This window comes from Apostichopus japonicus, chromosome 1 (assembly GCF_037975245.1).
Source record: "Apostichopus japonicus isolate 1M-3 chromosome 1, ASM3797524v1, whole genome shotgun sequence".
Lineage (NCBI taxonomy): Eukaryota > Metazoa > Echinodermata > Holothuroidea > Aspidochirotida > Stichopodidae > Apostichopus > Apostichopus japonicus.
In genome coordinates, this window is record NC_092561.1 from 400,874 (window position 1) to 427,678 (window position 26,805).

At 36.9% G+C, this 26,805-nt stretch overlaps 2 protein-coding genes across 10 annotated transcripts; both read right to left on the bottom strand.

The window, feature by feature from the left end:
* Window positions 1–92: 92 nt before the first annotated feature.
* LOC139968666 (solute carrier family 28 member 3-like) lies at window positions 93–13,530 on the bottom strand. 7 transcript variants are annotated; one of them, XM_071973510.1, is made up of 13 exons: window positions 13,367–13,530; window positions 9,728–9,892; window positions 8,834–9,117; window positions 8,395–8,536; window positions 7,226–7,420; window positions 6,613–6,774; window positions 5,947–6,203; window positions 5,294–5,462; window positions 4,558–4,734; window positions 3,806–3,986; window positions 1,641–2,705; window positions 962–1,273; window positions 93–651 (listed from the first exon to the last, which is right to left on the bottom strand). In XM_071973510.1, exons 1-11 carry the CDS (start codon window positions 13,403–13,405, stop codon window positions 2,602–2,604), a joined length of 1,875 nt encoding a protein of 624 aa, XP_071829611.1. In that variant the 5' UTR covers window positions 13,406–13,530; the 3' UTR covers window positions 93–651; window positions 962–1,273; window positions 1,641–2,601. The 7 variants fall into 7 exon arrangements, with proteins under 7 accessions (XP_071829611.1, XP_071829334.1, XP_071829523.1 ...); XM_071973233.1 differs by having other exon boundaries at window positions 859–1,273; XM_071973422.1 differs by having other exon boundaries at window positions 93–705; window positions 859–1,273.
* An 810-nt stretch (window positions 13,531–14,340) lies between these two features.
* On the bottom strand, window positions 14,341–26,566 carry LOC139969011 (solute carrier family 28 member 3-like). 3 transcript variants are annotated; one of them, XM_071973823.1, is made up of 11 exons: window positions 26,325–26,562; window positions 23,082–23,249; window positions 22,340–22,623; window positions 21,325–21,466; window positions 20,689–20,883; window positions 19,878–20,039; window positions 18,964–19,220; window positions 18,048–18,216; window positions 17,522–17,698; window positions 16,657–16,837; window positions 14,341–15,767 (listed from the first exon to the last, which is right to left on the bottom strand). In XM_071973823.1, the coding sequence occupies exons 2-11, from the start codon at window positions 23,169–23,171 to the stop codon at window positions 15,664–15,666; spliced, it is 1,761 nt and encodes a 586-aa protein (XP_071829924.1). In that variant the 5' UTR covers window positions 23,172–23,249; window positions 26,325–26,562; the 3' UTR covers window positions 14,341–15,663. The 3 variants fall into 3 exon arrangements, with proteins under 3 accessions (XP_071829924.1, XP_071829842.1, XP_071830008.1); XM_071973741.1 differs by having other exon boundaries at window positions 25,709–26,562; XM_071973907.1 differs by lacking the exon at window positions 17,522–17,698 and having other exon boundaries at window positions 25,709–26,566.
* Between the last annotated feature and the right edge of the window lie 239 nt (window positions 26,567–26,805).

Here is a 26,805-nt window from a genome sequence, read left to right on the forward strand (position 1 = left end):
ACAAAGAAGGCGTTAATGTTTACTTTTATGTTGCTTTTATTTATTTTAGATACATTCTTTGGTATAGTAAGAAACAAACGGAAAAAAGAATAGGCTGCGTCATTTATAATGTATACACTTTAATCCAATATGGATCTTCATTTACTTCGTTCCAATTCCGTTTTATATTTGCGAAGTTATTCTAACGTAGTTAGGATATAGTTAGTTCTGATCGAAAACGATTTCTGTGTAATATTGCGGTAAAATATAACTGCGTGCAAAAGGGGAACATTTGAAACTCCATACCCCATAGTTCTTTCCAATCAATCTGTAAATATCCAACTACATGTCCAAATTATAACCGCGTTCTATTGGTTTAAAGTTTTAATATATATATATATATATACGTTGCCCCCCAAAAATGTTGTTACTCTCCTACTGAACACTATATATATATCCATCAAATTAACAACTCGGCGGTTGATTAAAATTCCTAATCATCTAGTCGTACACGTTGATATGTATCGAGAACAGACACATACCTATCAGAAATGCTATAAAAAAGGCAAAACGAATATACTACAACGATCTCTTTAATACAACTCATAAAACCAAAAGTAAGCTTGAAAAGCCAGTGAGCTGTTACGATGCAAAGATAATGTACATAGCCGCCTTCTCAATAACCAACCCGCTCTGTTAAGATGCAAAGATAATGTACATAGCCGCCTCTCAATAACCAACCCGCTCTGTTACTATGCTATGAATTTACATAGCCGCCTCTCAATAACCAACCCTCTCTGTTACTATGCTATGAATTTACATAGCCGCCTCTCAATAACCAACCCGCTCTGTTACTATGCTATGAATTTACATAGCCGCCTTCTCAATAACCAACCCTCTCTGTTACTATGCTATGAATTTACATAGCCGCCTCTCAATAACCAACCCTCTCTGTTACTATGCTATGAATTTACATAGCCGCCTTCTCAATAACCAACCCTCTCTGTTACTATGCTATGAATTTACATAGCCGCCTTCTCAATAACCAACCCTCTCTGTTACTATGCTATGAATTTACATAGCCGCCTTCTCAATAACCAACCCTCTCTGTTACTATGCTATGAATTTACATAGCCGCCTTCTCAATAACCAACCCTCTCTGTTACTATGCTATGAATTTACATAGCCGCCTTCTCAATAACCAACCCTCTCTGTTACTATGCTATGAATTTACATAGCCGCCTTCTCAATAACCAACCCTCTCTGTTACTATGCTATGAATTTACATAGCCGCCTCCTCAATAACCAACCCTCTCTGTTACTATGCTATGAATTTACATAGCCGCCTTCTCAATAACCAACCCGCTCTGTTACTATGCTATGAATTTACATAGCCGCCTTCTCAATAACCAACCCGCTCTGTTACTATGCTATGAATTTACATAGCCGCCTTCTCAATAACCAACCCGCTCTGTTACTATGCTATGAATTTACATAGCCGCCTTCTCAATAACCAACCCGCTCTGTTACTATGCTATGAATTTACATAGCCGCCTTCTCAATAACCAACCCGCTCTGTTACTATGCTATGAATTTACATAGCCGCCTTCTCAATAACCCGCAACCCGCTCTGTTACTATGCTATGAATTTACATAGCCGCCTTCTCAATAACCAACCCTCTTTGTTATACTATGCTATGAATTTGTTAAGTTTTTTACAGAGGAGATCAATAATATCTGGTCTAAGCTGGATCAAGCTGCGCAAGCAACGGACCATTTGTGGGTTACAACAGAAGACCATATCACTGAAGCCACAGCGTATATTCACAATTCCCCTGCTTGATTAGTAACTTGGAACATAAGCCCCATACCCTACCAACTTCACTGGTTGCCTATAGAGTAGAGAGCCATTTTGAAGGTACTTCTTATTATTTACTGTTCCCTTGCTACGGGCCATCCTTCTTTTATTATATAGCTCTTGCTTTAAACACTGGACTGAGATCCTACGGCTAATACAGTCATGTTCATTGGAACTCGCTCCCTCTACCTATTAGAAATTCGACTTCGTTTTATGATAGCCAGATATGTCTGAAACCATGGAGGTGGCAATAAAATGTTTCTTGAAGTTTGAACATGAATGATATCTTTATTTATTTATTTTTACTTCCTAGCATATATTCGATTATACTGTTTAACAATGGTTACCTCTGTTAACTCCTACCTCGAACTCAAAGCCATGAATTATGTCAAAACCATGACCATTCCTAGCATATTTGCAATAATACTGGTTAACTCTAACAACTCCATTTGACCCCGGGTCTCAACAACGAGTAAGTAAACTGTTCACCGTATAACGAACGTTAAAAATATTGATTTACCAAGACGACCAACAGTGTTTGTAAATTCACTCAACTTTCTATTCAATCGGTACAAAAGAGTTTGGTTCTTAAATTGCGGTTGGATTGACGATAGCTCTGAAGTGGTCAGTCAACTAATTTGTTTTTTTTTATTATCCAAGATCAGAAGGATTGTAATGATGGGAGTGAATAGACTTTCACGAACCCAGTTAATGAGGTTACTTTATTCGCTTGCTACTGCGTAAGGCCTTATTATTCCGCGTAGCTAAAACCTTGAAGTCAAATCCGAAATGAAAGTTGTTGGGAACACAGTACTCGTCGCGTTGATGTCAATAGCAGTCTCGTAGTCTGAAGCATCGTATAAGATACCTTGAAAACAAAATGAAGACAATTATCAAATGTAAGACTTGATGATGAAAAATGAGTTAAGTTTATGATATTCTCGATTCATGTGAACGGGTTTTGTATATATTTCTTAAAGTCATTACGTAAGCTCGATGATAAGTGCGGCCATCGGGATTAAGAGCTATGGGGGGGGGGGGGGGATAAGGTATGAAGGGACTGAGTAATGCCATCATAGGGGGTAGGGTGGAGGGAAGAGTGGAGGAAGAGGGGTATTGTGCGGAAGGGGGACACTCTCAACCCTGCGATGTCTGAAGTTCATACCACGAAATAGTTTTATTGTAACTAGTAAAACAAATATTAACAAAATTAACGGTCAGTAAGCCCTTAAATAGTGTGGATGATTTGCAGTTGGTTTAATGTCAATTGGGCTAGTTATGCAGTCTTTCCTTTCGCTAGGTGTGAATCAGTCATTTCTAAGTAAGTCATTTCTTAATTTTATTGTCGATGCCGAATCTGTGCTCTCAATCTTCTGCATCCTTTCTGTGATTACATGCCACTACATGCCACACGATGCCACTAAAATACAATATTCAGGCAGAATCTGGATGTCATTATAACGTTGTTTTGCTATATGAAGGAAGGGGAAGGGGATATATGTTTTGTAATAATATTCCTAATTGGGAAGAAATTTACCAAATGCTGGATTCTTATCCTACCAGTCATTCATATAGGAAACAAACGTAGACATCGCATTGTGTGTATCGCGGTTAGCATACTATAGGTGACCTCATAATTTTAGGGAGGCTATATTACCAGATGTTGGCGCTATTTCTTTCATACTTAAATCACGACCTGATGATGATGATGATGATGATGATGATGATGATGATGATGATGATGATGATGATGATGATGATGATGATGATGATCATGATGATGATGATGATCATGATGATGATCATGATGATGATCATGATGATGATGATGATGATGATGATGATGATGATGATGATGACGATGACGATGACGATGACGATGACGATGACGATGACGATGACGATGACGATGACGATGACGATGACGATGACGATGACGATAATGATGAAGAAACTCATCTCTTTTACCTGCTACGCATGCAGTCATAAAACATGCAGTACTTCCAGCAATTAATGCTCTCATAGCAACGTCAGCGAGATCAGATGCACGAGAGGGCGCCATTGGAGTTAACCCTCCTAATTGAATACCAATCGCACTGAAATTGGAAAACCCACAGAGGGCGTATGTGGCAATAACTTCTGACCGTATCTGTTTTAAAAAAGAACGTCGAGAAAAGAAAGAACCAGCCATGAGAACTAAAACTTAAGTCCTTTGGCATATATATATATATATATATATATATATATATATATATATATATATATATATATATATATATATATATATATATATATATATATATATATATAAATTTAATATGCACAGAGCACGCTGCTAAGGATACTGAAAACTAAATGGACAAATGCTATAAATGTATATATGTATATATATATTAGAGAAAACCAGAGAAATAAGATATGACTCATAATTGACATAATTGAAAAATAAGGAGTAAGTTTTAGAATATATATATATATATATATATGTATATATATATATATATATGTGTATCTGACACATTTTGATCTGAGTCTGACTAGTACATTTTGACAAGGAAAAAAAATATGGACACTGGAGGTTTTATAGACATTTTGCCAAATTCTTATGACTGACAAATCGTTGCGATCCATCAAGTCAAAGGGGAAAATGCTGTCATTAATCAGCTGATCTGTAAGGGTATTAAAATTAAAAGAATGTTATATATGTTATATAGCCATACCGATATTGTTTCTCCTTCCCCCGTTTCCCTATTCTGTATTATTTCTGCTAGTCTCTCGTAAGCAACAAACTCGTTGAGGAAAGTTTTAAGACCAAGTAGCTCTGCTACTAACCGGCAGTCCTTCCATTGGACGCCCATCAAGAACGCAAGCGGCGCAAACACGTATGAGCAAATAAACTGAAAATTAAAAAAATAAATATTACAAAGTTGGACATTCCAGAAGAATCTAAACGATGACGCTCTTCCGTTTGATATTAACCGACGATTCCAAAAGTGGTGGAGTCCTACAGAAACACTTTTCAGCCAAATTACATCGAACTTTCGTCTCGTTAAATCTCCACTCATCAGTGTCTTAGTAAAAGGTCAGGAAAAACGTGGACCCCTTTCGTTCAAACCACTTTTTGCTTTATATTTCCTTCTCGACAATTTTTCTTTGAGAATTCTTAGTATATGGGAGTTTTGCAAGTTTGTGAGGGTAGGGAGTTAAGGATAGAGCGAGGAGAGAGTGGTGGTGGTGGGTGGGGTGGGTGGGGGTGGGGCGTCGGAGGGTAATACTGATGACATAGCATAACTTCTCAAAATAACTTTTTGAGGTCATTTAGTAGACCCCACGGGCAAAAGGCTATGTTGCACTTTTAGAATGTTTTTTTTTAATTACAACAAAATGTATTTTATTGGAATTTTTTGCAGCAAAATGTTCAAAAGAAAAATGAAAAGGAAGAAAATGGGAACCAACCTCAAAGCTTAGTTCATCAACTCCCACTAAGCCTCCAAGATACCCCAAGATACCATTTAGCAGTGCTAAAATAGCGATGAAGGCTATCAAGTTACCAGCGATATTCAGAGCCAGTGGTATGGCAGTGGCAGCTCCGTAGGACGCCGCTTCAATTACGTTCCTCTGTTCACTATCCAAGTAAAATATTATATAATGAATGTTTTCTCTATTTGGTCATGTAAGGTTTAGATTTATGTTGGATACGATGCCGCCGATGATGAAGTAGGGGGGGGGGGGTAGGCACGTACCCTGATTTGCGTCACTGCTGTCAGAAAACCGGGCACACTTGTAAATGAAATCCCTAATTTACGAAATAGAACATTTTGTAGTACTTGTTAAGGTATAGCACAAATTGATCATTACGATATGATCGAAAGAAAATAGTTATACATATGTATTGCTAATTGCTACTAATTAATAATTCTGCTCCGGTTGAATGTTAAGAAATCCCCGAATAAACCTCACACCCGACTGTAGATGGGAGGTGGGGAGGTTCCCCTGCCCCAAACTCCCCTTGCGCACTCTAATGCGGTCTCAAAGATAAACCAATCCCCATTCATGTAGAGTGTTACCACTTCAATGTATAGAGCAATAAGAAAATTAATTGATCTTACCCTTTAGGTAAATCAATTTCTTCCATTGTCTTAAAACGAGACTTTTCCGTCTCCGGATAAAAAAGTTTCGCAATCGCAAGAGCTGCCGGAGCGGACATGACGGAAGCCGATAATAGATGTGACGCACTTATTCCAAATGCGATGTAGGCTCCAAGAACACTCCCAGCGATGGTTGCAAACCCTCCTGTCATAACAGCATGGAGTTCGGATTTAGTCATGTCCTTTAACATCGGTCTGATCAGCAATGGCGCCTCAGTCTGCAATATCCAATAGGTAAACTCATAAAACAGTCCCTTCATCACCACATCCTCTGACCAAGCCTCCCCCTCCCCTCCTCCACCTATTAGATCAATTAATTGAATGAACTTGAACAGTTTCCCAACGAATATATCGTATTACCTTTACAATAGAATTATTTTCGCCTAAGGCACTTCAGTCAGGTAACAGTCTTTTATAACAGTAGGAATGCCCACCATCTATAGTCAAACTGAACATGGACATGAGACGTCTCAATGACAAGCAAGAACATTTTCAAGAATGACGATCCAGTCATTAAGTCTCTTCATTTAGAAATAATTCCAGAGGTCAGCATTGTGTCAAATTAAATTATTATCCCGATTAATTGTTTGCAATTTATAAATGTATGGAACTGACTTAAACTCTGACCTGGCCAACAAATATATTTCCTGCTGCATTTAAAGACTCGGATGCCGAGGTCTGCATCGTACGCTCCATCAACCAGGCTATCTTCTTAATAACGTATTGCATAGCTCCCCAGTAGTACAGTACAGAGATACAGGTGCTGAAGTAAATTACTACAGGCAGAACCTACAAATTAGAGAGATCAAGTATATACTAATAAACAAATAATGTGTGTCATTTGGTTGCGTAATGATCGAACTGAACATTTGGTCGTGAAAATGGCTGGTCTTGAGCTTAGCACATTTTCCACAAGAGAACGCCGTATGAAGCTCACATTGTTATTGAATTAACTATTGGCAATAAACAGGCGTTGCTTTTTTCTTTGGTTTCGTTGAAACAGGAAAATTTTCCTAACGTGACCTCTTCGCTGAACGCCAAAACTTACAATGATAATGTACAAGTAAACGATGATAATATAAATAAATGTAAGACATGAAAAGGGAAATCCCACACGATGACAACGAACATTGTGGTCCTTTTGGCGTTCCACGAAGAGTTATCACAGTCCGGTTGAGGTAAAGTGATCTAAGCTAATTAATATCAGTATAAGAATGTCAACTTCATTAATGGTACTCACTTTGAAAGCGAAGAAATGATCGAGATACTGAGGATCTCCGAACACGAATTTAGCTCCTTCGTCAGAGAAATCGAGGAACATTTGCACAACATCGCCTAACCAGTTGAACATTTCGTAACCTGCTCTGGTTTGAAGTATGAATAGTGCCAGCAGAAACTGAAGGACCAACCCCCAGATAACAGGACGCCACTTAACCTGCATATCATCGAAAAAGGGATTATTTGTATTAACGAATTGATTTTCAGACTTCGAGTTAACCAGTAAACAGACAATACGTTTTCTTTTTTGACGATTTGTTTGCTATTTGAACTAATTATAGGCCGAAAATAGACCAATGTAGATCGTAGGTACCTTTTTGACAGCGCGGGACATCCTTATCGAGAGGAGCAAGGTATTGCTGCGTCGGCGTTGGAGAGAATTTAGAAATTGAGTAGGACATCCATCCCTACTACACTAGTTTTAAGAGGTGTGAACGTCATTCCTGGCCGCTTTTAGATCGCGAGGAACATGTTTTCGGGACGCGTCGTTCTTGGCTTCCGCTGGCTATCTTAGCAAACCCTCAATGTTTGGGACCTCCCTGATATTCCATATGACTGCTGTTTTTTAGGTCGCGAGTATAAAGTATCCTATATTTACGCAGAGCATGTAGAATTTTCATTCCGCGTGCAATATCGTTATGGACTGAAGTTTTGATACACCGTGATACAACCCCCCCCCCCCTACGCCTCCCACATCCCCCCTGTATCGAAAGAGTGTGTTGAGGCTCGATTAGCTTCAAACGAAGGCGTAATGATCAAATAAATTAAGACGGTTAAAACAATCAAATTTTTGAACCGAGCGCAAAGGTATACGGTATAGTTGCAAATATGGCTAGTTGAGTTGCACTGGTTACAAGTGAAGGATGTATTGGATTCCTGACAAACGCCCTAAACTCAAATTCCACAAATAATGGCAACATCACTGAATAACGTTTCTATCGATGTAAACATTAAAGCAGTCTCATTTCGCATAGGTCGACACTAAAAGAAAACCCTTATTTGTACACAATACATTTCGGAAAATCACATGAGTTTTCATAATTACATTACTATGCATAGAAGAGAATATATACCTTGTGTTATTACAGTAGGGCAATAAAAACATTTCCATAAATGTTTATGTTTACTGACCTGCCTGGGATACTTTGAAAAGATGAAGGTGGTAAAAATGAAGAAAAATAGACCGACGCCAGAGATGAGTTGTTCGGGGTTTTCTCGACAGAGGAAGTAAAGCCCTACTCCAATGCCAGCCAATATGATGGCAGAAATGAACCTAAAAAGACATTTATTTTAGGTTAATTTAAGATATTTTAGTTTATATGTTTACTTATTTGTTGTTGTGTTTTTGTAAATAAAGACTTTTTTACAATCACATATTTGTTTTTTTCTTTGATGGTGAAATTCGCAGGTATAGTATAACAAGTCTGCATAGTTATGAGAAATGCCAAATTTGTATTAAAAAAACCCCGAACGCCCCCTCCTAACACCCCCCACCCCAAAGAAGAAAGCGTAGGAAGAGTACAAGTAAAGGTTGTATAGGAACTACACATTGTGTTGTAGTATAACTTACCATTTTCCCACCTTCCACACTTTTTGAAAGATTTTTACTGCAGGTGAGATGCATTTCTCATAAAGTACATCACCAAAATGATCTCGGACAAAGCCACATATATACACGAAGAGGACAAAAGCAGTAAGGGAGAGCATGACTATGCTATCGTGAAGGTTCAAGTAACAGGCATAAGAGAGAAAGGCGAAGTAGCAGAGTAACAAAATAGCTAAGATGATGTATTTGATGGCTTTCTTGTTATCTCTGGTAAATGCCGACATGCCTACAGTGTAGGTATCTATAGTCTGTGTAAAGAAATGTGAGAAGAAAAGAGAATTGTTTACTTATCGTTTTACATTTTTGGTTATTTGCTTATACAATTTGAAGATATATGACTTTAGGGAAGCTATATTTATTTGTAGCCTGGTTATACTATAATTTAATAGCTCGAGTTCAAAGTCTAAGTTCTTCTTTTCTAGTGCGATTTGGTAAATATAAGGCAGCAGATATGTTTCCCTGTGTTCTGCCTATTTTTCTGTTGTTATTCTAGTGTACGGTATGATGTAAATATAGCGTAACAAATTTATAACGATAGGCAGAGAATTAACTAAGTATGGGGAACCCCAATGAATTTGATCCGTGTAAATGAACATTCAATATTGGTTTATCACCTGTCAGGTTAACCGAAAAGGAGATTCGGATACTTGCTATCGTCGAGTCATCAAATTTTGAAGTTCATTACAAAATTTCACACGTATAAACAAGCACATCATTTTCATACTGGTCACGTCACAATCACCTAAAACGATGAAAAACTGTTTCTGTGAGAGGAAACCCTTGACTTCCAACTATTTGAATTAACACGCACGGGTACTTTTAAGATATTGGGAAAAGGGACGAGTTGTTTTTGCCTACCGCCCATATCTTTGTTTGGAAATCCTCTTTTTCTCTTGCACTGTACTCATTCTCGGCTTTCTCCTTGGCGTCAATATTCCCCGATACCGTATCTATACCACTGTCTGGGGTATTATCCGAAGACAGATCCAGAGATTTCAAACTGACTGCATCGTGTTCGTATCCCTTTATTAAAAATGATTTAAGACGAAATATCAATGTTAATACATATCTGAACATGCACAGTAGGAGATGATGACTATGTATAAGAGGTCTTTAAAGAGGTGGTGGCAGAGATTATATGAAATCAGTGACGTCCAAAGGATATCAAAGGAGGGGGTTCGAATTATGAACCCCCCTCCCCACCCGCAACTGAGTTAGGTAGGGGCAGGAATGTTGATGGAAGGGGAAGAGGCAGATCCAGGATTTGATAAAGGACGCGGCATGGTCCTGGGTCTTTGAAGCCTGTACGCAAATAAGGGGGGTGGCTGGGATCTCTCCCCATGGGATATGATTAATTGCTAAGACGTCAATGATGCATTTAGATGCTATATATTATTGAAAGTGTATTTACATGAACAAAAGAACACAGTTTGAACGCATATAACAAACATTACATATAAACAGATTTTTCGAGATCGTGTTAACTGGATTTGTGAAGCTTATTCTGGCTAGCTGCTCTCCCTATTTCAAAGTTAATCATTTCATTTTACCATAACGTCGTTTTAATAAATATCATTCTCGTTATTTTTGTCATTATTTTGCGAACCGACAATTACAAATACTCTTCTATGTAATACTGGCACAAAACATATGACGTCATCACCAACATTACCTTTCAAACCATTTTTTTTTTGTGTGTGCAATAAACCAAATAATATTTATCTTGAATCCAAAAAGCATGTATTTAGAATCTTTCCAGTGCCATAATCTTTTTCTAAACTTTGAATACATTGATGATAACGCCTCTGCCTTTCGTCGTGGATCTAGTCATTCAAAGTTTTCATTTAAATCAATGCACGACAGCATACAATAGTCAATGTTTTATCTATTGTGTTTAGTTCATCGAATTCAAAGTGTGAAGTCTACTTTTATTGCTTAGGAGGTTAAAACTGTCTGAGATAAAAACCTGTCAATTGCCACGACCCATCAATCACTATGATTGAGATTTAAAGGAGTTTTGTTATCAATTGTCAAGATTCTTTATGATAACGAAACTGACCCAAGGAAACACATTTACATCACGCGTATACATATATGCACATATACCAACACACGCATATACACCGTACACACGCATACACGCACACAAACCCGTATTGTGTTTCCCGATGTCATGATCAAGTATTTTTACAATAATTACATATTCCTATAAATATATCTTTTGTAGAAAATTGTGGAAATTCAATTGCACTTGATGCAACAGTTGCAGGGGGAAAAATACTACACTGATATACTAGTAATGAATTTAGTTCTTCCAACAGAGTAAAATGTTGAGATTCAGTTGCAATGTTAGTGACGGACAGACATTTATTGTTTGTAAATATATATTGAAACCTGGAGAGGGCCAAAAAACCATACTAAGCCCCCTTATATTATACAGCCGTGGTTTGGCTTCCACGATAAGTTCGATTTCAAAAAATTCCTTATACCTAAACCTTATAAACCTTACCTTAAGGTATAAGGTACCTTCTTATAATAACGAACCGAGTTTGTCTAGACTATGTTTAATCCGTGTTTTTCTCTAGAGAATTACTCAAATCCGACTTTTTCAGTTGTTTAATTTCCACTTAGTTGTTGCTGATTCATTTGTAGAATTCATACACAAAGACTAAATAAAACTACAACACATTTGTAGTATGTTTGTAGTAAAGTTGACACAGATACATTTACAATTGATCATGCTCAAATTTAGAGACGGCCATATCATTGACTCTTTACCAAGAACGTGAATAAAATAATAACAATACTGCCCTGAATATTTAATCAAAGTAACAAGAGACCAGCGATTGTTGTTGTTTTTAATGTTATTGTTGTTGCAGAATTATAAAATTAAGTGTCTTACAATATACTTTTACAAGAAATGACAAGGACAATATTACTTCCTGTTCTACGAACTTCCGAAGAGGTTACACACCAAAGAAAACAAAAACAATTTTATTTGGATATACAGGATAACCTTATGAAAGCAATTAATTGGATTTCACACAGATCAGTAAATTACATATATCAGTTCCGGGTAAAGTGTCAACTGATTCTAAAACAAATTAGGTTGCTGTTACTATTAGTACCAATATATTAACTCTTCGACAGAGTATCAAGTTTTTAGTCTGTTTTTATTTCTTGTTTTTTAGAATTAATATTAGTATTGAAAAAATGATATGCTTGAAGATAAACGCTGACATCTTCGTCAAATTAAGTCTTATACCTGCTTAAAGTGGGTACTGAAGTTCATAAGGGTGATTTCATTTTCAAAACAATGATAAAAAGTTTGTTGTAGCATAGAGGGAACATCATTATTATACATACTAGGTCAAAAAGATATTAGGTTTTAAAGTTTGGTGAAAATTCATATATGTTTCCGGAAATTATGACATCATTTACTTGAAAATACCTTTGTTTTTAGTTAGTTTTTATTTAAAAAAATAATGAAACAGTAACATTACACGAGGAAGATTATTCTTCAAACTTTACAGCATAATGTATAGCGTTGAAGTAGGACACAATTTACAGACCATAACTAGGTTGATAATAGGTGTGCTTTTCCTTAGAATAATAATAAAAACATAATAATAATAAAGAATAGTTTAAACACCCGGTAATGTGATGGAAATTTGACTTCAGAGTAGCTAAACAGACATACAGATGTATCGCATTCCAAGAACAAAAAAATTAGCGATAACTTCATGAAAGAAAAACAAAGAGAAATAATTAAAGAAAACAATCATTGATGATGAAATCACAATTCATCAAGTTACATTTTTGAAACATAAATGAAGAGTTTCTCCTGAAAATATAAATACCTTTCATATAATCAACTCTGTACGTTAAGAACTGTAGACACTAGGTCACAACTAAGGTTGACGTTTAGAATAATTGTGCCATCTATATATGATTGCCGCCATTGTCAAAGAATGCTAATCTGACATAGACTGATATCGAATGGCGAACTCCATTGGTTTGTCATTCGATTTGGATGATGACTCGTTCACATAGACCGCGTCGACTGGAAATTCTGAGTCAGAAGGGCACTAACAATTTAAGAAGGGGCACCAACATGTTAGAGAAGGGTGTAATACTCAAATACTCATGTCACATAACTTGCAAAGAGTATAGGTACACAATGGTGATACAGCTGGGGGTACGCCACGCCCATGCCCATCCCCCCACCCCCTTATACCTGTCCATGCCCCGACCTAGCAACGAGTCTGCGTCCACGACAAAAACCTACTAAAATATTTCTTAATCTTATTTGCCATCCTTTGTGAGTTAAGTTGTGCAGCAAATTAAGCAATATTAGTGTCCTTCTCAAAAGAGACATTGTTTGTAAACAGTTGTGCAGGTACTAGGCCTATATACTAGGCTAACTATAAATACTCAACATTTCATCAATATAACGACTGGATTTAATTCCCAAGTTAAAATTTATTAACCACTTACCACATTGAAGTAGGAATCATCTGTTTTCGTTGGATCCATATTACTTTATTTCACAGGTATCTGCAAAAAGATATATTCTCGAAAAACGAAGTCTCCGTCCACTTCTGTGTTGATGACACTGTTGTGTAAACTATATTGTTTCCCGCCCACAACCTCAGTAGCATATACACGAAATCGCATAAAGTGGTGCCTGTAGGTTTATGGTAAGCTAAATTAAACAAGAAATTGGCCTTTGTTTGAATGTCGTATCAACGAAGGACAAAGTCCTGAAATTCTTTATCAACATGTGTCACACGGTCTATTCTTTAATCCTTGATAACACTCACAGGGGAAGGTGGTCGTAAAAGTTCTTTGTTTTTAGGGATGGTATACCTGCCACCTTATCAAAAACTGCAAACATTTGATAGGCCTAATCAATTACCATGAAATTGACGTTTTTTAACAATTAATTTACTGAAAATAGGTTGTTCTGATTGATCACTCGTCTACTTCTTTTCATCAATTTCTAGATTCTCGTTCCAAATCGTGACATACATTGGCAATATCTTTCAGGATTCAATGGAATCTTAATTATATGTATAATTCAGGCCATATAGGCTAGGTTCGTGCATTTAAATACTATGCACTGTATAGTAGGCAATACCTGTTTTCTTAAAGTGAACCCGTGTTTGTGTGAGTTTTTGCATCTGTGATCGTTGTGGTCAAGTAGATGGCTACCAGTCTGCGTCCACGTGTATCATCATTATGTATGATTTGTTGTTTTTTTTGTCTAATATATTCCATTCAGCTGTTATTTTCGTATCTATGCGAACTGTAAACTTTCTTTGCTTCGAAAAGCTTCAGAGGTATATGGGGGAAAGCCTGCCTACACCCCACCTACGGCCACGCTTAAAGGAAACCAGAAATGTATAAGGAAAAAAAAAACAAAAGTACAGAGGAATTCAGCAAATAAGAAAATCGAGTGTAGGTTTACATATTGTTGAATCATAATAATCATTTGTATTACTTCAGAACTATTGCATTAACAAATTTGCATACAACTTCTAGAAAATACTTGAGTGGATATTATATAGGCTATAATTCTCCAATTGATTCAAAGATAATGGGAAGAATCAATAAGGTACACGGTTAAACAGGACCACGTGACTTAACGTAGTCAGTGAGATACAAGTGAGATACAACAACAAAATAGTTCAAATGTCTGTTTATTTGGTAATAAGTCCCGCAAGAGAAATACCACCATTTCATGATTTCATATCAAACACAGTTTTTCAAATCATAGACATGTATTATATATATTATACAGGGATGTGCCCACGCTGGGCGGCACTGGGCGGCCCGCCCAGCACTAAAAATTACCGCGCAGCACTGTCTTACAAATCGTGAATCCCGACCAGCACTATTTTCATCTAAAATCCCGACATTTCTAACAATATATTCAACATAAATTGGGCCTAGCCTATGCCAAAATCAGACAGACTAATAATGTCTCAGTTACGCATGCGAGAAACATAATTTACTATGAACTTACTTTGCAACAAACTAATAACTTTTACCAGGTACGTACTATATTTCACTAAAAAAAAAATTAAAAATGTAAATTGTTAGCAAAACTAGTACTTGTGTATGTGCTTAAAAAGCTACACAAGTGCCAGCATTTGGCATCTGAGCACCTTTAAAAATCGAAATTTCTCAAAGGGGAGGCGGACACCCCCTCCCTCTTAGACCCCTGCCCCAAGACGGCGATCGGTATAACCGGCACTCAGGAAATCCTGGGCACATCCCTGATTCTATGTAGCCGCGTACAAATCACCTCGGGACGACATTCTTTGTGCTTTATGCATAGTATTAGTTGAATTCGATACAATATTAATAGGTCTATGAAGATGACATTGGAATCAATAAAGAAGCAGCTTTTTTTCTTTCTTTAAAAAAAAACAGTATTCCTCAAACTTTTAGATTGCAATTGATCACGCTAAGACAACCTTCTTCTTCTTTTTTTTCACTAAGTGAACAAATAAATTTTATTTAATGAATTTGTATCCATCTTCAACTTTTAGCTTATCTGACTCTTTTCATAGAATAGCATAGTAATGGGACTTCATTCGATCAGTCAATTACAGTTTACGTACTCATAACTTCATCGCCTTGGTGAGCTCGGGAAAACGATAAAGTTATTGATTTATTTGCCTTATACTTCAGATAACTGTTGGATCTCGTATTAAGCAACTGTGGCAAGTTTTCCACACTAAATAAGGCTTTCCCAAAACTGAGTATTGATGTCTCCCAACAAGTTGTCAACTTCGTGAAGTCAAATCGGAAATATATGTAGTCGGGAGAGCTGTGCTAGTTGCATTGATTTCCATAGTTGTCTCATAATCGGAAGCATCGTATAAAATACCTGAGCAAAGACGGAAGAAAATAAAAAGCCACTCTTTAATACCTCCGAATGTACTCTTGTCAATGTAATATGAGAGTTCAGATCTTAATATTGGGTGGTTGAAAGATGAAAATGAATATGACGGATAGTGATAACGTAAAATACAGGTGCTTTCGGGAGTCCATTTTGGAGTAACCCTTTGACAGTGTAAGCCTTTACTGGGAAAACTATAGCACTGGTATTGTCAGAAAGTTTCCACTGCAACAGGAATGTGGTAATGCTGGTTTATGGAAGCACCCACGTAAACGGGGATCCCCCCCCCCCCCATAATAAGATCAACGGGATCCACCTATTGACAGGCAGAATATTATAGATAAAAATCCTAGTCTACGGTACATAAATATGTCATATATATATGTGCGGTAAAATCTTAAAAGTCGAAAATTCTTCAACATTATTTCAAAAGTTGCAAAATATATATATCGCCATTTGCGATTTGCACCCAAGCACCCTCCATAAGACCAACATGTCTCAAAGGGGAGGGGACCATCCCTCCGAGTCCATTTTACGACTTGGTATATTATCCCTTCCCAGGCTGCCCCTCCCCCAGTACAAACTAGCTGGTTGAGCAGGCAATGCTGATTCCTTGTAATCCGTTCATATTATTCAAATAACTTTCTGTCATAAAATCCAACCTGCAGGGCGCCTCCTATTCAAAATACAAGTTGCCCTACAGTGTTGGGCAGCGGAATTATCATAAATTGTTACAGATTACATATTTACTCGTCTTTAAAATATGCCTAAACGACTTCCAGAAATGTCTTTTGATCATATCCTGTTACATAACCTATAAAGTGGCATACAAAGATGGTTTATTGAAAGACTGTGTAATATTTTATTCGTTTGTTACCTGCCACGCATGCAGTCATAAAACAGGCTGTAGTTCCACCAATGAAGGCCCGTATTGCTACTTCAGCGAGATCAGACCCTCGAGAAGGGGCAATCGAAGTGAGCGCTCCAAGTTGGATACCTATTGTTCCAACATTAGAGAAACCAGAGAGGGCATATGTTGCAATCACTTCCGATCTTATCTGTGATACAAATGAAAAATGACAGATCTTATTATGAATAATTACAAGGCCATTTTTTTTAAACCAAATTTGTACGCATGCGTACTAAATATTGGACTTGATTAGGAGGCTATAGAAACCAGAATGCAACATTTGCAATCGGAAATGTTTACTGTTTTTAAATAGTAACTATAGTAAGGCTAAATCTGATCATTCTCCTAATTTGTTAGTACAATTATTTTTCTCAAGGGGAGTGGTTGTAGTAATCTAAGATGGGATTTCCCTACTCACACAGCCCCTCCTTCAGCCCGTCTCTGATGATTATGGATATATATATATATATATATATATATATATATGTATATATATATATAAATATATATATATATATATATATATATATATAGGCTATATATGCTATATAAATAGGCTATATATAGGCTTTATATATAAGCTATATTTATATAGGCTATAAGTATATATATATAGACTATATATAGGCTATATATGCTATATAAATAGGCTATACATATAGGCTTTATACATAGGCTATATATATATATAGGCTATAAGTATATATATATATATATATATATATATATATATATATATATATATATATATATATATATATATGTATATTTATATTTATATAGGCATATACATATACATATATATGTACAGATGATTCACATCATAACCTACCGAGATTGTAGGTCCTCCTCCTGTTATCCTGTTGTTGATTATTTCAGCTAATCTCTCGAAAGCAACAAACTCATTGAGAAAAGTCTTTAGACCGATTAGTTCTGCAACAATACGACAATCCTCCCACTGGACCCCCATCAAAAATGCGAAAGGTGCAAATACATAGGAACAGATAAACTGAAAATTACAAAATCAAAATTGATTAAATATCAAGAACTTCGCATTTTTTTTTTGCACAGACAACTTAAATATCATTGAAATGTAATTATGTTAATTTATTCCAAAAAATAGGTGATGTCAAACAGTTAAATGATACACTTATCGTTTTGGCAACGTTGACACATTTTAGCCGAATTCCTTAAAATATAAGTACAACCTACTAATATGCTGTGGTTCGTTATTCACAGAGTTTACAGGTAACAAGCTTCTTATATAAAGTTCTTCATATCAAGTACACAAATAGTAAATTTGAAATATGAAACTTTAGTACAGAAAGAATAAAAGACAATATGCTACTATCACTAACTTCGAAACTTAGTTCTTCGACTCCCACCAAGCTTCCGAGGTATCCCAGAATTCCGTTTAATAACGCCAACACGGCAATGAATGCAATCAAGTTACCGGCGATATTAAGAGTTAGGGGTATGGCGGTGATGGCGCCACGTGATATTGCCTCCGTAAGGTTCTTCTGGTCACTACAATGAAGGTTACATTCATCATTATTGAATAATATATCTCAGTTGAGAGGAACATAGCCTACTATATACTATTCTCTCCCTCGAGTAAAGTTCTAAAATGATATAGAATCAGATAAAAATCAACTGTGCGAAATAGGTAGCTTGTTATTGACATATATAAACATGTCCAAGTTATACCCGTCACAGTATATCTCAAGTAATATGGTAAGAACGACTTTCTTTAAACCCTGAATAAGTGCCATACAATTTGTGTAGAGTTCTACTATTTATTTCTCTGACTCTTCAAGTAAATCAATTTCGTCGTTGTTCTTTTTTTAACACTGTTGTAACTCTTCCGTATCCGAATCAGAAATATTCGCATGTTATATAACCGCATGTAATCTTTACTTTCCGGTTCATCCCCCCCCCACCCACCACTCCGCCCCTCTCTCTCACACCTCTTTCTATGCCTCTGTCTTCACCCCCCTCCCCACTCTTTCTCACCTTCGTAGTCATGCAGTGCAAACGAAACACGTACCGTTGGTTAAATGACTTATCTTACAGTTTAAGGGTTGCACAGATAGAGCGATGTCGTCTTTAACTAATCTTTAACATTGAACCTTTTAATGTATAGCTGATAAAGTGGTGAAATTAATACGACCAGCGAATCTCGTATTAACCATATAAAGCCTACACATTACAAATAAAAATAATAAAATAAAAATTGGTGCTAGTTATACCACAATAAAATATTCCTTATCTTACCCTTTGGGTAAATTAATCTCTTCCACCTTCTGAAATTTGGACTTTTCCGTCTCCGGGTAGAAAAGTTTCGCAATCGCAAGAGCTGCCGGAGCGGACATGACGGAAGCCGATAATAGATGTGACGCACTTATTCCAAATGCGATGTAAGCTCCAAGAACACTCCCAGCGAGTGTTGCAAAGGCTCCTGTCATAACAGCATGGAGTTCGGATTTAGTCATGTCCTTTAAGATCGGTTTGATCAGCAATGGTGCTTCGGTCTGTAACATTACAAGAAAAGCCATATGTCATTGACTCATAAAGGAATATTTGAAACCCCACTATTACTTATAAGTGGATGTGCTGAAATGGCCGCTATGATTTTAAAAGTCCAAGACTTTCTTGCGGTGACGGTTCTGAAATAGGTTCCATGGTACCCGTATTTTTCAAGTATGATTGTTAAAGTCATCATATGCGTCAAAAGGGCAGCATTTCAATATCATTTGTTGACAAGGAAGACTAGCGTCCCCTCAGTTAATACACGGTATTGTTTAACTCCCTTATTAACCCCCCCCCCCCCCTCCACCTTTTACCACATCCACCAACATACAAATATGGCATATGATATATAGTTGTCAATGTAAAAGACGAATATGACTAGCCAACTGCCAAATCTCTTTCTCTATCGACTACCTCTCCACACCCCACCCCACACGACGCCCGCCCCACAACCCGATTGAAAAGGTTGGTTATGCCACTGCAGTACTGTTTGATTTCGTCTAAGATTTGTATTCCATTAAATTTAATTATTTTTGTTTGTTTAAAGCTTAAATATTTCACATCGAAATATTTCTTGTAACGTCGCGAATATTTATTGGAAAGTATCATTATTGACGACCTTAGTCAAAAATCTCTTTATTTGAATTATCATAACTTACCGGGCCAACAAATATATTTCCTGCTACGTTTAATGATTCGGCAGCTGATATCTTCATGGTCCTTTCCATCAACCAGGCTATCTTCTTTATGGCATATTGCATGGCTCCCCAGTAGTACAGTACGGAGATACAGGTGCTGAAATATATGACCGAAGGAAGGACCTATAAATTAACGACAATAAAGTATATTGGTTTAGTAATGTCCATAAATTTCAATTCATGATCAATTTTTAGTACAATCGATGTTTGACTTCATTTCAACGATACTATTCATCTGTGTGACAATTAAATAGAAAAGAAATTTAAAAGACAAAGGAAATTTGTTTTTATGAAGATATATTTCAAATCATGATGATTAATCTGGTGTAGATAATGCCGAAATATCTGAAACAATTCGAGAGTGAAATATGAAAACCGTCGCCGTAGTTCGATCCTAGTAAAACAAAGGTGATCTTAACAGACAAACTTGTCGAAAGACATTTGAACAGACAGAACTGTACAAGCTGGATTATAACTTCATAATTGTGAAAAACAGTGCCCGATTAACCAACCACCTGTACGGAGCCCCAATGCATCACATGCTTGCCAGAGGAGGGCCCTTAGGCTGCCCAACTTTATAAGTGCATAGAGGGGAGGTATTAATTCTGGCAAGCGCAACCGGACAAATGAACATCTGTCCTCGGAGTGTACACGGGGCCCCTTGACATTAGCAGTCTTTTGATTGTTTCACCTGTCGCGTTAATCCGACATTGCGGAGGGGGGGGGGGGGGGTAGGTGTGTTCGGGTGTCATGGAAGAGGAAAGACACTCACTTTGAAGGCAAATAAATGGTCGAGATACTGTGGATCTCCGAACACAAATTTAGCTCCTTCGTCAGAGTAGCCAAGGAATGTTTGAATAACATCGCCTAACCAATTAAATGTTATGTATCCGAGTTTGGTCTTGAGTACAAACAGAGCCAGGAGGAATTGAAGTACCAAACCCCAAATAACAGGACGCCACTTCACCTGCATATCAAGAAGAATATGAGATTATTATTATTTTCAGAATTTGACAACACGAAATATTAATTATCGTTAATAATGTTAATTATCGTTGGAACATTTAGAAGGTTCGTGATATACATGGAATTGATACAGACCCGTAGCCAGGAATTCAAGGAGGGGACACCAACAATGTAAGAAGGGTCACAATACTCGTGTCCTGTATATATGTCCACCCCTAGTCTCTCAAGTTTGTGACATCGCCTTCCCACCCCCCCCCCCCCACACCTACCCAACTTTAAGGATAAGTAAACCGTCGACTACTATACGGATGAATGTGAGTGGGTGAAGATGTGAAACAAATTTGCTTTCCGAGTACATACAATGCTAAAAATCACCATATTGCGTCTTACCGACGAGACAAAAGTATGTATCTAATGATGATATAGACCTTAATACACTAACCTTTCTTGGATATTCCGAAAAGATGTAGGTTACAAACACGAAAAATAACAGACCAACTCCTGAGATGAGTTGTTCTGGATTTTCACGAGACAGGAAGTAAATTCCTACTCCAATACCAGCTAATATCACCAAGGTAATAAACCTAAAAGGAAAAATAAAGAAATGTTTGTATAATATATATATAAATATATCTATATATATATATATATATATATATATATATATATATATATCAATGGTTATAGTATAATTATTCAATTTGCCATATGCCATAACTTATCGACAAGTATAGCCTATACATATTTCAACATTCAGTGATTGTCCAAATTATAATTTTAGCGATCCAATATATAACGCCAAATTATTTTCAATTTACAACTTAGTAATGTATTTTTTATCCAGGTTAGTGCTGCGAGTACAACAAAATGAAAACGCGAGTACAAGAAGAAGTCCCATTGGTATATGAGTACGTCGAGTACAAGGCTCTCAGCATGAGTACGAATAACCAACTGCGTACTAGTAGCTAAACCAGGTTTCCAGACTATCACTTAGTACAGGATTGCGAGTACAACTTCACGAACACCCGATACACACAGAGAACACAGTTACTACTGTAAATGTTAGTTTTGTGCCAAAGTAAATATTGGATCGCACTATAAATCGTAGCATGTGCTATTATGATGATATGTGTAATCCCGACAAATCCAGTTGTTAGGATATGTTGGAATTACACATATCCTCAGTCCTTACTGTAATCCTAATAACACACACATGCTACCGATTTATCAAATTTGTCTGCACAATCCAGTTTTAACTGTGGTACAAAACTTTAAGATTTACATTAGTTACTACATGTAATCTCTGTGTGAATCGGCTGCCACGAAGGTGAAAACATGTACTTACTACACTAAGTCTGGCATTACCTATATAGGTAACATTTTCAATACAGTGTAACATAACCATTTTTACCTAAAAAGAGTAATCCAGTATACTCTTGGATATATAATAAACTTACCGTTTTCCCATTTTCCATATTTTCTCTATGATATCCACAGCAGGGGAGAGACAATTATGCCAGATTTGATCACCAAAATGGTCTCGAAGAAATGAGTAAATATAAAGGATGAGAACAAGACCAGTAAGGGATAATAGAAACATTGCATTGTCTATGCTTAGATAGCAGGCATATGTGAGGTAGCCGGTGTAGCAGATAAGCAATATGACCAACATGACTTGTTTCAGTAACTTCTTGTTCTCTTTTCTAAATGCTGAGATCTTTGCTGTGATCGCATCGATGGTCTGCGGATATTACAACAAGAAAGGATTTATAAATATGATATCGGTTACGCTCCTCTCCTCTAATTTATTGTGTTTTCTTAATGTACTGAATTATTTTCATATTTTCATTTTATTTTATGTCTGTTTTTCATCATAGCCATTATATGCCACTTATCAGATCATGAACACGAATATAAAATATTGACAGTTTACAGGCATTAATGTCGTAAGAGATAACTCCAGAATTATAATCTGTACATAAATGTTCTATTGAACTGTATCCGATAAGTGCATATGAGTGCACGAGTCTTACATGTATTGCACTATTTAGCAGTTCTTCGTTTTTAGATGGTTACGTTATTACGGGTAAGCAACAAATAGAAAGTTATATCTATAACCCCTCGTTAACTATTAAACAATGCTATTGTAAAGCTAAACTATGAAAACATTTTGGTATACATTAAAACAGAAAACATTACCGTCCAAATTTTTGTTTGAAAATCATTATTATCTTCTGCATTGTCAACAATTCCCGATTCCTCTTTGGTGTAAACATTTCTTGAGTCCATCTCTCTATCTTTAGCAGGGATGGCATTCGAAGACTTATCGAGGGGATTCAGACTAATCTTTTCATATTCGTATTCAAGCTTGAGGAAAGAGAGAAGAAAACGTTGAACAAGTATATATATATATATATATATATATATAAATGAAAATCGTAATGAGTTGGAAAATCAAGAACAGTGAAAAAACTTTCAGCCTCCACCGGGATTCGAACCACGGGCCTCCCCGCTCTGTACGCGGACACCCTAACCACTAGGCTATGGACGCTGATTGTATGTCCAGAGGTTCGAAACCGGTAAGGAAGATCGTAATTCCACTGTAGGCGTTTGTCACCTATATCGAACAATACTAGTTCTGTTTTTGGTGACATATTTTGCCCTACTCTAGAGATCAAACATGATGCTATCCAACTCGAAATCATTTGTGATTCCTAAAGCCGGATCTCGAAAGAGATACTTTGAACAGACTTTATGTTAATGCAATGGAGGTAAACGACAAAGGCAAATGAATATATATAAATGAAAATCGTAATGAGTTGGAAAATCAAGAACAGTGAAAAAACTTTCAGCCTCCACCGGGATTCGAACCACGTGCCTCCCCGCTCTGTACGCGGACACCCTAACCACTAGGCTATGGACGCTGATTGTATGTCCAGAGGTTCGAAACCGGTAAGGAAGATCGTAATTCCACTGTAGGCGTTTGTCACCTATATCGAACAATACTAGTTCTGTTTTTGGTGACATATTTTGCCCTACTCTAGAGATCAAACATGATGCTATCCAACTCGAAATCATTTGTGATTCCTAAAGCCGGATCTCGAAAGAGATACTTTGAACAGACTTTATGTTAATGCAATGGAGGTAAACGACAAAGGCAAATGAATATATATAAATGAAAATCGTAATGAGTTGGAAAATCAAGAACAGTGAAAAAACTTTCAGCCTCCACCGGGATTCGAACCACGGGCCTCCCGCTCTGTACGCGGACACCCTAACCACTAGGCTATGGACTCTGATTGTATGTCCAGAGGTTCGAAACCGGTAAGGAAGATCGTAATTCCACTGTAGGCGTTTGTCACCTATATCGAACAATACTAGTTCTGTTTTATATATATATATATATATATATATATATATATATATATATATATATAAATATATATATATATATATATATATATATATACCCTTCTGTCTGCTCGCTACTATAACACAGGTATCCAGCAATTCTGAGTTAGAGGGGACCCAAACAATATAAGGATTTATACAGTAGGCGTGTCCAGTAACTTGTGAAGGTGGCTGCAGATGGGGGAGGGGGAATTAGTCTGCACAGCGGGCGAGGTGGGATGCACGGGGGGGGGGGGGATTGGGAGGCACATGAACCCCTGTTTCATCCCTCAAATCAAAGTCTCATATTCTACTGCCCTTCGAAGGTTTGTTACGGGCCGGGCGGCGAATATTTTTTCCCAGACTAAACTGACGCTGAAATTATTTCCTCGATTCTGATTGGTTATCAGCGAGCACGTGATATACTTTAGTTTTCAACATGGATCCTCCATAATCTGTCGATATCAGTATGATCAACACGAACAAATTCAAAATATTCACATTAGCAACTTTACAGAACTTTCGGTAGGTATATATGAACGAAAGTATATAGTGCTCTTAACACAATGAAGCAACTATTCCCAACTACTGCGCCCATTATAGGCAGTTCTCGATCGTTTGTTTACTCGCTTGACTCCGCTCTACACAGCACATACATGTAATGTAGCCAATTGTACTGTGTATAGTATACAACACAATAAAACACAGTGTATTTGTAATTGTAAACATGTAGCCGATGTACATATGTACGAGGTGTTTGTGTACATTCGGGGTTGCGATACTTTTAGTTTTATAATCATAAATTCAAAATGTATTCAGTCAATGAATCATGATAGGCCTAGTCGAATATGCAGTGGCAATGAAGACGCGCGAGCGAGTGTGTGCCAGCCAGTGAGTGTACACAAACATGGCATTTGACGATATGTCTGTGTCTTTTGACTTGTCAACTAGTTGTATATAGCCTTATAATCTATACGTACGGAACCACATATGTTTACCTGCACAATTAGAAGTTCTTATACATGGTGACATACCGTAGTAGGCCTGCATTAACCGTATATACGTATTCGTACTAGTTCGAAATCTCAAATTCACTAATATAGGCCCTACCGCCCTTTCAGTAGCTCTTGATAACTGGAAGCCTTACATTGTATCTACATGTAGGCACACTTAGGTCTACAGTCTTTAACTTAGCCTGTATACGGCGTACACACGTATTTTTGACATGATGCGGCCCATGAGGATTGGTATGATCAACACTAACAGTGTCACATACATTCATTGATAAACGCCGACTACTATTCCGGTTTTGATCAGCCAATCAGAATCGAGGAAATAATTTCAGTGTCAGTTCAGTTTGGGAAAAAAATATTCACGGCCGGGCTAGTATATAACCTTTTACAAAATAATAATACAAAATAATGAAATAAACTTACCATACTCATATGAGGGTCGGTTTTTGCATTAGATTCCATGTTTTTTTTTCAAAATCCTTTTGTCTGACACCAGAATTTCGACTTTTTGCCGATATTGGCATATATTAACGTTTACCGTCACTGTGTCAGTAATATACGGTATCTCGCTCAGACGCAAAGTTAATGGAGACGTGATTCTTCCTTATGTGAAACAATAACATTTGGATTCTTAATAACAGTAGTAATTATCAGTACCAACTCCTCAATTACGTGGCAATCGTTGTCTTTGAATCTTCTTATAGTAACATTCTGATAAGAACCATGTTTCTCTTCGCGATCTGTAAATAGCTGAAAGCCGAGTGTCATGTATACTTATTCCAAAGTCCATTTGTTATCCGTATATCCATGATATATATAGATATAAAATGTTGTAATGGTATACCCGTATATACGAACTCCACTGTATTATATTTAATTGCATGTACGTTATGAATACTGCAACGTTGTTAGCGTCATTCACAACCAGAATTTGTCAGCGATTGATTCCAAAGGATATATATGCCATCAAAAATACACAGTAACTTAGTGGCTGTTGCAGATGTCAGGATTATAAGAGCACAATATCGTATATGAATACTTGTTGACTTGTTTAACACTAATCATGGTCAACTTCCGAAAAACATATCAGTCAATCGGTCTATATATAGAAATATGTACATTCCCCAAACAGAAATAAGAGGTCGAAGGTTAAAACTTCACTGATGAGCCTTAATCGGTGATTAATACAACAGTGTTAGCGCCAGGTACTATACCTACAAGCTGAACGGTATTTCTGCAACGACTCTTGCATGTTTAGCCGTTCAGTTTAAGCCGTATATAGCATATAGTCATCAACGATCAGATGTAGCCTATGCTAATCATTAAGTCAAGATGTGACATCATTTGACACAGCGAAGTGCTGGTAGTTATTTTTTGAGCAGTGAGTACATGAATATACCTATAGTATGTATGTATGTATGTATATTAGATCCTCCTGCAAGCAGGAACTCGCGAAGAAGCCGCATTGGCTTATCAAAGCCGCAAGCTGACCGAAGTCAGTCTCTTACATTCATATTTAA

Coding starts and splice junctions, on each gene's coding strand:
- LOC139968666 (XM_071973510.1), bottom strand. CDS start 13,405: ATGGATCCAACGAAAACAGATGATTCCTACTTCAATGTG. Junction 3,987..4,557: donor GGGAAGGAGAAACAATATCG/GTATGGCTATAT, acceptor TTTTTAAAACAG/ATACGGTCAGAAGTTATTGC. Junction 2,706..3,805: donor TATGACTGCATGCGTAGCAG/GTAAAAGAGATG, acceptor TTTGTTTTCAAG/GTATCTTATACGATGCTTCA.
- LOC139969011 (XM_071973741.1), bottom strand. CDS start 25,747: ATGGAATCTAATGCAAAAACCGACCCTCATATGAGTATG. Junction 21,467..22,339: donor ATATGGAAAATGGGAAAACG/GTAAGTTTATTA, acceptor TTTTCCTTTTAG/GTTTATTACCTTGGTGATAT. Junction 15,768..16,656: donor TATGACTGCATGCGTGGCAG/GTAACAAACGAA, acceptor GTCTTTGCTCAG/GTATTTTATACGATGCTTCC.